The 12,182-nt window shown below is 36.1% G+C and overlaps 1 protein-coding gene and 1 long non-coding RNA gene across 3 annotated transcripts in view; both read right to left on the bottom strand.

Moving 5' to 3' along the window:
- Nucleotides 1–11,655, bottom strand: part of LOC128226240 (ATP-dependent translocase ABCB1-like) — a 37,033-nt gene extending 25,378 nt beyond the window's left edge. Inside the window, exon 1 of one of the 2 annotated variants that reach the window (XM_052936153.1) lies at nucleotides 11,516–11,655. In XM_052936153.1, coding sequence (XP_052792113.1) covers nucleotides 11,516–11,525 — 10 coding nt within the window. In that variant the 5' untranslated portion in view covers nucleotides 11,526–11,655. Of the gene's footprint in view, nucleotides 1–6,775; nucleotides 6,932–11,515 lie in introns of those variants that run through there. The other variant, XM_052936360.1, reaches the window with a different exon arrangement.
- On the bottom strand, nucleotides 3,147–6,023 carry LOC128226523 (uncharacterized). Its single transcript, XR_008259693.1, has 3 exons — nucleotides 5,377–6,023; nucleotides 4,573–4,742; nucleotides 3,147–4,252 (listed from the first exon to the last, which is right to left on the bottom strand). It is a non-coding gene; the product is annotated as an uncharacterized LOC128226523 (long non-coding RNA).
- Nucleotides 11,656–12,182: the final 527 nt, after the last annotated feature.

The following is a 12,182-nucleotide window of genomic DNA, read 5'->3' as shown; positions in this document are numbered from 1 at the left end:
GTCCTGGTGGTTTTGTGGACTAGCCAGCTGTTTTCTACTGTTTTCTTGGTTTTACCAGCGTGGTTTCGAACCCCACTTAAACCGAAACACTGTTTTAATCACTGTATTTTTTTCTGCAATTTTTATATCATAAAATAATGATAAAATAAGTGTTTTCAGATGCAATACCGAGAAAACTAATTTTTTGGTCCAAAAACATAAGCGATTCACTTTAAAGGACTGCATCTAGAAAACTTGGTATATATGTCTTCATATGAATAGTTATGGTGATGACCCCTGATGTGAAGTTTTAAATCTTAAAAAATGCAGTTTATCAACTGAATACCTGGAATCATTGACCTAAGATTGGATTTTGGATTCAAAAGTTATGTTAAGTTTGATTCAGTTGAAAAAACTATGAAATTAAAATAATGTTGCTTGATTTTGAAGTCTACAGATAATACACAGGATTTATGTAAGAAATATGGTTAGAATCAGTAAAGACTTGAAAGAAAGTCTTAACTGGTTGTGTAAAGAAACAGATAACTTTTAAGTTAGTGAAAAAACATGAAAATGGAATTACATGTAGAGAAAATGTTAGAAAACCATTGGATTAAGAAAGAGATCTACAAGAATAGGTTGGATTATGTGAAGAAAACTACTAGATCAACAATTGGATTAACCTGAGATATTACAAGAACATCAAATTAAGAAGATGATCTACAAAAATAGATTGGATTACATGAAGAAACTACTAGATCAACAAAATTGGATTCACCTGAGGAATTACAAGAAACTATATGGTGAAAGTCTTTTTACTGTGCTCTAAAAAAAAAGTTCATCGGAAATGGGCCAAAATTAAAGAGAATATTGAAATTATATGAAGAAACTACTAGATAAACAGAATTGGATTCATCTGAGGAATTACAAGAAACTATATGATGAAGGTCTTTTTTACTGTGCTTTGAAAAAAGTTCATCTGAAATGGGCCAAAGTTGAAGAGAAGATTGAAACAATATGAAAGAATTGTGTGGATTTTTGATGACATGATTGATCTGTGACAAAAAACACTTCCATTGTAGGTAGTTTTCCATGCTTGGTGAAATTAAGAAATAGTTTTTCATACAAGTATGGTTACTTATCTGCATGGAAATACCAACATAAAATGGAACTAATGTAAATTGTGTCACAAATTAATTCTTCTGAAAGTACACAGTAACTATTATACACTTCTGTTTGCAAATCACGTTAGATCAAGGATCTGAAGCATTGATTGATCTTGGCGTTTGTTCAGGCTTAAACCACCAAGTGAATTTCCTTTAAAGTCTAACAGCTATGGCTTATCATTCAACTTCATACATCGAAAAAACACTAACTTTTGCTAACACCATCGGCAATTTGACCTGTTGTTTAACTAATCACAGAACTTTCCCTTGAAAAAGCGGGCTCCTTACCACACAAACCATCCATGTACAGTTTGCATTGATCTCCCCTCGACCAGCCTATTGGATCGTAGTCTTAAAGTATGCTTGCACAACTGCATCGTTACAAAAGGAAATCTTTGAAGAGGTGATAATGACTACCTGGGGTATCTTTGAAAGGTGATCATGACTACCTGGGGTATCTATGAAGAGGTGACCATGACTACCTGGGGTATCTATGAAGAGGTGACCATGACTACCTGGGGTATCTTTGAGAGGTGAACATGACTACCTGGGGTATCTATGAAGAGGTGACCATGATTACCTGGGGTATCTATGAAGAGGTGACCATGACTACCTGGGGTATCTATGAAGAGGTGATAATGACTACCTGGGGTATCTATAAAGAGTTGATCATGACTACCTGGGATATCTATGAAGAGTTGATCATGACTACCTGGGATATCTATGAAGAGTTGATCATGACTACCTGGGATATCTATGAAGAGTTGATCATGACTACCTGGGATATCTATGAAGAGTTGATCATGACTACCTGGGATATCTATGAAGAGTTGATCATGACTACCTGGGATATCTATGAAGAGTTGATCATGACTACCTGGGATATCTATGAAGAGTTGATCATGACTACCTGGGATATCTATGAAGAGGTGATCATGACTACCTGGGATATCTATGAAGAGGTGATCATGACTACCTGGGGTTTCTATGAAGAGTTGATCATGACTACCTGGGGTATCTTTGAGAGGTGAACATGACTACCTGGGGTATCTATGAAGAGGTGACCATGATTACCTGGGGTATCTATGAAGAGGTGACCATGACTACCTGGGGTATATATAAAGAGTTGATCATGACTACCTGGGGTATCTATGAAGAGTTCATCATGACTATCTGGGGTTTCTATGAAAATGTAATCATGACTACCTGGGGTATCTATAAAGAGATGATCATGACTACCTGAGGTATCTTTGAAGAGTTGATCATGACTACCTGGAATATCTTTGAAGATTATAGGGTGTACATGTAGTGTGATGGTCCTAAACAACTGTGTAACAGGTATTGGAGTTTTTAGTGAAAATGCCAACTTGCCCCAAACCTTGAACTGAACACCAACAGCCTCCTTATTCTTCAAATGGTCAAGCTTGTCAACATGGTTAAAATTTTACATGTTCACTAAAAAACACGTTTTTTTGGGGGAAATTAAGAAAACAAATACATACTACAGCAAAAAAGTGTAGGTCCAGCAGAAAAAATAGTGATCAGTCAGGTTTGTGGAAACAAACAAAAAAACATTTCGCCTTAGCTGTACACTGGGCTTTTTTAAAAGTCAGTCAAATATGACTGCATTTTAACCTTTTATTGTTCATTTAACTAATTAAGACAATTATCTGTCAGTATGTGCAAAGATCTTGCATAAATTTATTAAAATAATTTGGTTAAAAAGCAATGACTGTAATATTGACTTTTGACCATAAAGAATGTTTTACTATTAATTTATACCAGTGATTTCCTTGTATTAAATACAAGCAGGAATTGATATAAGAGAGGATGATTAAGGGCGCAACCTTTTGACACATGCCTCTCTCTCAGAGATGAAAATTATACAGTTTTAAATGTTTGCAGTGAGGCTCAGGGTGATTTTAAACAATTCATGTGCATAGTGCATATTTAGCCTATTTTATAACCTTTTTACAATATTGACATAATAAGCAAGTTGAATAAATTACACAGATTTAATAACATGTAAATGCAAAACTTTTTATATAATTATACAAAAACATTGGCTCTGAAACATAACATATCATATAGTCTTTGTTTAAAGCTGCTCTCTCACAGCCGGATCAACTGATTTGACATCTTAATTGTCTTGGAATGAGGTATTTTTTTGCTAGATGTCTAGAAAACAGTGATATATATGACTGCTGTCAAAAGATCAGATAGTTTTTTCTTAAATTTCCAATAACATGGGCGAATGCAAAAAGGTTCCAAGTGACATTAAATAAAGAAGCAGATAGAACCTTTTTATTTCACCCCCTTGAATTGATAATCGATGTTTTATGGCTACAAAAGTTACTTATAGAGGCTTTAAGAAAATTAAAATTTTCAGCAATTTTTCACACAATTGAGATCTGTTCTATTGTTTAATCTTAAATGAAGGATGCTTCTGAGACAAAACATGCAAAATAATGAAACAAGATAAGATCAACAATGACCCTAATTTGTGATGGTCAAGTTTCTGACACAAAGCGTAATAGTATTTACAGTTACATGCACAAATAATGATTTGCAATGCTTATAAGCTCTTGCTGAATTTCAGCAGGACCCTGTTACATATGTGTTGGACTGATATACCAATCACTAAATATCAATGGTATTAGGTCAAATAATTTAAGAGTCATTGTGCAGAATAACCACTGTTTGCCATGACCATCACCTTTGACCAACAAACTTTAAAAACAATACTGGTCATGTTCTGGTCAAAGATAACCTACCATTAATCTTTCATGGTCTGAGGTCAACCTACAAAATGTATTTTCAAGATATTTACAAAAATAAAATGTGTCTGTTTGCAAACATATGCTAGTGTATATGCCCATTGTTTTTACAATAGTGGCAAAATACATATAAATTACATTTAAGGTCAATAAATCAATAACACAAAGCAGCCCAGTTTTTTTAAATAACAGATTCTCTGGAAGCCAAGCTAAGGTAATTCCATCCAAAGAGCATGCAAACTGTCAACAGCTGGTTGAAGAGATTTTCCTGAGGAACAATCCTGGGGATTCATTCACTTCATTCTGTCAGAGATGTTTCAGTCTGACAGCCTGCAATTTAAATGTACTCATTTGAAAACTGTTCATATTCACAATGACTTTTTGTAAAAAAATTCCATTAAGTGATGTTACATCAAATGTTGCCCATATACAATTAAATGATTAAACAGACTATCATTAAACAGTAATTTTACAGGTATGAAGCTATGGCGTTTACAGCATTTAAAATAAAACACATTTATGAAACAAATGATATAATTTACTTTGTCTGTATATAATTATTTATAAACTAATATGTTTTAAACAGGTTATTATTTTTAGTTTTAAATACAGAAATGTTGATGCTGAGGTCTTGGAAAGTTTATTCTTACACAAGGAAGAGGTGCAAAATGTATGCAGATGTCATTCTGTTGATGTTGTCATGGCTGCCACTGAGATCCTGGACTCAACGGCGTGGTCAAGTGTTGATCCAAGCAGCAATATATCTGCCATCGCTGTGGAAGGCTCTGGATAAAGGACGGCAAAGGTCCATGACCAGCTCCTAATAACAAATTTAATTATAATTAATAGTATGAAATGCATTGTTTATTTAACACGTACATGGGTATATAATTTAACACTACATAATAATGCACCAGTCAATTGTAACCACGGGCCCCCAGGCCCGTGGGTATACCGGGGATAGCCGGGGAAAAGGACCGTGTTTTTACCTTCCAGGTGGCCCCGCAGTGCCGGGTGACTGCGGTGGTTTTGTCTTCCCGCCAAATATAGTGGGTAATGGGCCTTTCCTAGGGTCCCTTGGGTGCGGGGCATTTGGCGGGGGTTTCACGAGCAGTTTGTCCCTGCAGGGTGAGGACTTTGCCTAAGCTTGGCTGGACCGAAAGTCAAAGTCCCTGCTATTCCCCGGACCATGGGGGTGGGGGGCGTGGTTACAATTGACTGGTGCATAATCAACACACATATATCCAACTTTCAAGAAACAGTTGACCAAACAGCATATGAGATGACTAGGGTACGAACTGACTAAGTCTAAGGTAAGAGTAGTACTACTCATAAAACGTCACACATTGATTTCTATCATATTTTTTTTTTTTTCTATAATGTGTTCCGTATGAAAACAGAAATTGTCAATAAGAAATAGGCATCGAAAAGGCTTTTAAAGTTTGTAAAATTACCTTTGCCGACAAGATATATCCCTGTCAGTCAGTAGTAGTGTATGTTCTGTAATTCCAATCGAACGATCTATTCGTTTGTTGATAATAACTCATTTAAAGACAAAACTTCCCGCATCATCATTTCCAACGAAAACACACCCAGTAACAACACAAGTACGGAAGTAGACGGGTAAGTTTGGACTCTCTCACCGTTTAACCCACGGAAACTGCCGAACACCTGAATTTGCTGTCGAGAGTGGTCTCCCGTATATAGTAATTTGCGCTAGAATTTGACATTTTTATTGGTTCCCTGTAATGTTATAATGCACTTACCAGAATAAAATTTTCGTTGTATTGAACCAAATGGCTGCAAACATGAATAATGTAAATTCCAAAAGGCAGTAACAATCAAGTTAAGAAATACGAAAGATCCACAAGGAAGTTAATAATTGCTCGTTACATTCAGTAGGCGCGAAGAAAAACATAGAATGCAGTTATGAATAGTATAAATAAACATTTCAATATTGCAGTAAGCAAGCAAAAAGGTTGAATGCACTTGTCAATATCATGCAAGAATGAATGATATTCATGAAAGGATTGTTTCCTTAACAATAAGAAGCAGGAAAGATGAATTGCTTGTACATCAAATGTAAGAAACTAAAATGCAGTTGTCATGTTGCAGAACTCATAAGCAAGTTAATAACATCACAATGTCATTTAGCAGTATGAATGTCCTGGCGGATATTCCCTTCCATAGATTTCGACACAACCAGACAGTTTAATACTGTATAAGACATTTTGAACAATCGTGACACTCTCCAAAAAGTGACATTCGTACAGAGAGAATGGGGCTAGTTTGGCGCTTTAGCCTTTAAGGGTGGATCTTGCACATATTTTAACAAGGCTACATCTCTTAAAAACAAATCAAAAAGGGTTAAATTTTATAGTATTAGTATGAGCATCATCCTCGGCACCCCAGCGTATCATAACCTATATGATATCATATGTGTACGCAATCGGAACTCCTCGGCTAGTATCAAGATATGGCTATCTCGAAGCTTGCCGGAGATGGCCGAGTTGTTACGATTGGGTTTCGTTGGTTAAATCTACCGACAATGCGTTAATACATGGCATTTATCAAAGACAAAGCCTTAAGGAGACATGTAATTAAAGGAACATTACCATAGGGCGTTTTTTTTCTGACGAACATGGCCATGTCTCGTTCGATGTATAAATTAACAAAGTACACAAAAATATGACAATGGGTCTAAATGATGCATAAAGCAGTCGCTGTAAAAAAAACACTAAGTTAAATCTCCACTTAGCTGCTTTATGAATACAACCCTTGATCTTAATTACAGTATTGTCTTTTTTTATAAACATGTTTATCCCCCACCCCCTTCTCTCTACCTCTACCTACCTCTTGAGACCAGAGATTTTTTTCCTGAATATAATCCTCTCAGATACAGAACTAGTAAAAATCTAAATTATTTCAGAATTTAGATATCATAATATCACTTCCTTCGTATGGTTTGATAGTTAAATAACATCTTATCACTACAAAATGCATATATATCGTCCACCCTCGATTTTATTGGTGACGTAAATCAGCCTACCAGTTCAACATCAAGCACAATTTTCAACTTGCAATTTATCAATACTGCCATATAAATAGATCGAGTTCCCGGAAATAAATAGTTAATTGAGAATAGTCAATCGTAACAACTCGGCCATCTCCGGCAAGCTTCGAGATAGACATATCTTGATACTAGCCGAGGAGTTCCGATTGCCGGCAATCCGGTGGAATTTATCGGATGAGGGCGAAGTCAACATCGAGCACGTTATTTAAGTTATGTTTTTATTTCATGAAAACGCATACCCTGATTTCGACACAACCAGACAGTTAATACTGTATAAGACATTTCAATCGTGACACTCCAAAAAGTGACATTCGTACAGAGAGAATGTGGGTAGTTTGGCGCCTTAATGGTTTATCTTGCACATATTTTAACAAGACTTCGCCTCTTAAAGCTGCACTCTCACAGAGTTACCATTTTTACAACTTTTTTATTTTTTGTCTTGGAAAGAGCAAATTTTTGCGTTATTATCTGTAAACCCGTAAACACTATAGTTAAGTTCACAGAATCAATTCCACCAGAGTATGTTAATAATCTAATTATCAATTGCAAAGTTATCGATGTGGTTTGCAATATTAAGTTTTGATATATTCGTATTATAATTATAACATACATGTATTACTTTTAGTTAATGATTGTTGTTTTTATATTAATATTTTTCAAATAACATTCAATCTGAATTGAGGAGGGATGTTGTGTCCTCAGTAGCCACTCTATATGTATGTGCATGTAATATGATACCGGGACTTCCGGAAGATATACTATCATGAATAAAGCTAGTGAACGGTCATCTGTTGTTTCTAAGAATATCTAATCCCCGAACATATCAGAATGATATAAGATTGCTGGAAAAAATCGTAGATCGTAGATTTTCGTATTTCCGTTCGAAAATTAATATTTTATGGTTTAAACCGTTACTTACGGTTTAAGAAAAATGCATAAAACATCAATTTTTGAACTTATATATAAAAATCTGCGATCTAATTTTTTGGTGAGTATTATATAATTGGTTACCATGCATTTTCGCACAAATTGACTTGTTCCAAGACAACACATAACAAAAGTTGTCAAAAGATTTAATCTCTGATAGTGCAAACAAATTAAATTTTAAATTTAAAGTTAAATTTTATAGTATTAGTATGATCATCATCCTCGGCACCCCAGCGTATCATAACCTATATGATATTATATACGTGTAGGTTATGATACGCTGGGGGCCGAGGATGATGAACATCGATTCAACTGATTGTTTAATTTTACAAGAAAATGTTTGGAGTGAAAGTTTGCTATATTATGTAAGTTCATCATATGAATGATCAAATTTGTTATCTACGAAGAACATATAGCGATATCATACACTTGAACAACTCGATATCGCACGTGTTTCTATACATCATTGTTTAGGAGCTTATGGGTGATGAGGCCCGACATCTGGCGGTATAAGGAAATAGGGATGACACACGGGCGGGCAAAGGTTTCTTAGTTACCCAGACATACTCTTCCCATGTTGCAAGTTGATGCTGTTAATGTTAATAGGTTTCCCAAGAGCTTCTCAGAGACTTCCAAAATATTAACATTGTTCAAAATAGTATTCATTTTGTCGTTTTCTATAGGAGGTTATAGAATGGTTTTCAAGAACAATTTGCGCTGGAATCCCATATTAGCGTTACAGGAAGTTAGACATTTTCGAGTTGATACAACCTATTGCCTGAATTGATTGTACCTTTATTAGGCTTTGTGTGATATTTATCTTGTACATGATTTGTTTAGCCACGATTATTTAATATTGCAACTAGATAAATTGCCTAATGTATTATGTAATAATTCCAAGTTGAGGGCGGTAAAATATATCCATGAGGTTGAGAATGGAAACATATATCCATGAGGTTGAGAATGGTAACATATACCGACCAGGTTGAGAAAGGTAACATGAAAATGTGAGGTTGAAGACGGTCACATGTACCGACCAGGTTGAGAAAGGTAACATGAAAAGGTGAGGTAGAAGACGGTCACATGTACCGACCAGGTTGAAAAAGGTAGCATATATAGGTGAGGTTGAAGACGGTCACATGTACCGACCAGGTTGAGAAAAGTAACATATATAGGTGAGGTTGAAGACGGTCACATGTACCGACCAGGTTGAATAAGGTAACATGAAAAGGTGAGGTAGAAGACGGTCACATGTACCGACCAGGTTGAGAAAGGTAGCATATATAGGTGAGGTTGAAGACGGTCACATGTACCGACCAGGTTGAATAAGGTAACATGAAAAGGTGAGGTAGAAGACGGTCACATGTACCGACCAGGTTGAGAAAGGTAGCATATATAGGTGAGGTTGAAGACGGTCACATGTACCGACCAGGTTGATTAGGTAACATGAAAAGGTGAGGTAGAAGACGGTCACATGTACCGACCAGGTTGAGAAAGGTAGCATATATAGGTGAGGTTGAAGACGGTCACATGTACCGACCAGGTTGATTAGGTAACATGAAAAGGTGAGGTAGAAGACGGTCACATGTACCGACCAGGTTGAGAAAGGTAGCATATATAGGTGAGGTTGAAGACGGTAACATGTTCCGACCAGGTTGAAAAAGGTAACATATATAGGTGAGGTTGAAGACGGTCACATGTACCGACCAGGTTGAGAAAGGTTACATGAAAAGGTGAGGTTGAAGACGGTCACATGTACCGACCAGGTTGAGAAAGGTAACATATATAGGTGAGGTTGAAGACGGTCACATGTACCGACCAGGTTGAGAAAGGTAACATGAAAAGGTGAGGTAGAAGACGGTCACATGTACCGACCAGGTTGAGAAAGGTAACATATATAGGTGAGGTTGAAGACGGTCACATGTACCGACCAGGTTGAGAAAGGTAACATGAAAAGGTGAGGTAGAAGACGGTCACATGTACCGACCAGATTGAGAAAGGTAGCATATATAGGTGAGGTAGAAGACGGTCACATGTACCGACCAGGTACAGTAGAGGTTGAGGACGGTAACAGGTGAGAATGAGAACCGTTACAGGTACAGTAGAGGTTGAGAACGGTAACAGGTGAGGATGAGAACGGTTACAGGTACAGGAGAGGTTGAGAACGGTAACAGGTGAGGATGAGAACGGTGACAGGTACAGGAGAGGTTGAGAACGGTAACAGGTGAGGATGAGAACGGTGACAGGTACAGTAGAGGTTGAGAACGGTAACAGGTGAGGATGAGAACGGTAACAGGTACAGTAGAGGTTAAGAACGGCAACAGGTGAGGATGAGAACGGTTACAGGTACAGGAGAGGTTGAGAACGGTAACAGGTGAGGATGAGAACGGTTACAGGTACAGTAGAGGTTGAGAACGATAACAGGTGAGGATGAGAACGGTTACAGATACAGGAGAGGTTGAGAACGGTAACAGGTGAGGATGAGAACGGTAACAGGTACAGGAGAGGTTGAGAACGGTAACAGGTGAGGATGAGAACGGTAACAGGTACAGGAGAGGTTGAAAAGGTAACATATTCAGGTGAGGATGAGAACGGTTAAAGGTACATCCTGAGAGGTTGAGGAAGAGGAAGAGAACGGTTACAGGTACAGCCGGAGAGGTTGAGAAAGGTAATATATACGGGTGAAATTGAGGATGGTAATAAATACAGGTAAGCACGGTTGAGTACAGTTGCATGTGCAGGCATACATTTAAAAAGGTAACATGTATAGAGAGTACTAAGCGTGTTTTACCAAGTACTCGAACTGATTGTAAAGCAGCATTATATTTTTTCTCGCCACGAATATATAATCTGACAACTAAAGCCGAAAATTGATATGACTATGAACCCTTACACTTTACTATAAATCATGTTTAAACCAAGTATTCTAACTGGTTTTAGTATTTAATTACAGAGTGACATAAAAACAACGGTTTTACGACGGCATGCAGAAATGTCTCACTTTATCAACAAATCACTGATATTGAACTAGATGCCGCTCTTTCTCGCAAATGAGAAGTACCGCAATTAATACAATTGTTTTAATTTAACGAAAATGATGAATAAATATCGAAACCAATACTTCTTAAGAAGGACGCCGTGTTTAATTTTAAAAGAAAGATGCATAAAACACGGTATTTTACCTGATGATAGTTAGTTGATTACTGTAACTTATTTTAGGACTCACCAGTCATTAAATATTTGTACGTTTTCAGTTATTAAGTTTACGGTTATACAATCTTGTTATCAGTATTTCCCATAAATACATTATTTTGTAAGTAGTTAAAGGTTTATCACTCAAAATTTAGGTTTGTAATTACAAGTGCATGTATTGATTTTAAAGTTGAATTATATCATATGATATAAAAGACGCACATACATTTAACGACAATGATTTGTTTTGCACATGATTTTTAAAATAAAATGTTCTATAAAATCTTCAAGGCACTTCATTTCGATACATAACCGATTAAACCATAAATATTAGAATACTTTAAACAGTTTCGAATTATAATAAAACAATAATAATATCAGAAATAAAATATAGTTCCTACCGTTGTTCATGGTGACTTCTCTGGCGGTCCGAATTTATAAAATGTCACTTTATATGAAGTGTCCAAGAGCCTAACTAATCGGATCTATTGTTAAACATGGCTAAAGCTAATGTCATGAAGAATACAGCCACCGAATACAAATACGGTTAACCTGTTCGATAGATCGATAGTGTATAGAGCGGGTCAAAATCTAGCCCTGTTTCGTATTGGCCATGGTTTACAAGCGCTTTAAATGATAAAGAGTGCTTGTCGTATATTAAACACGCATAGAGGTCGTCGAGTTAATGAATATATACTGCAAATTGTTAATTCGATAAGCTGTATTATCTAGAAAATGCTGACGGTGACGATGAAACAAAACTGTTATAAGTAAACGCTAAGATTACTCGTTTGGACAAATTCAAGTCCCTTATATCCCTATTTTTGTTATGGTATAATTTGTGTAAAATTCTCATTCTGAGAGTTTTAAGGAAACTTTTTTGATGACCGAACAGAAAAAAAACATATTCAATTTATTTCATTTCAAACATTCAAAATAATTATAACATACAATGAAATAGATCAAAATGATCCTTGATCATTTAGAAACCCGATAAATATTTTGTAAAATCAAGTCCAAGTAATTAAGTAATTTGGCTAATTTAAATAAGAAAATGTTTTGCTCGTT

This window comes from Mya arenaria, chromosome 1 (genome assembly GCF_026914265.1).
Source record: "Mya arenaria isolate MELC-2E11 chromosome 1, ASM2691426v1".
Lineage (NCBI taxonomy): Eukaryota > Metazoa > Mollusca > Bivalvia > Myida > Myidae > Mya > Mya arenaria.
The sequence above is the reverse complement of the archived record's forward strand: the minus strand, read 5'-3'. Positions and strand labels throughout refer to the sequence as shown.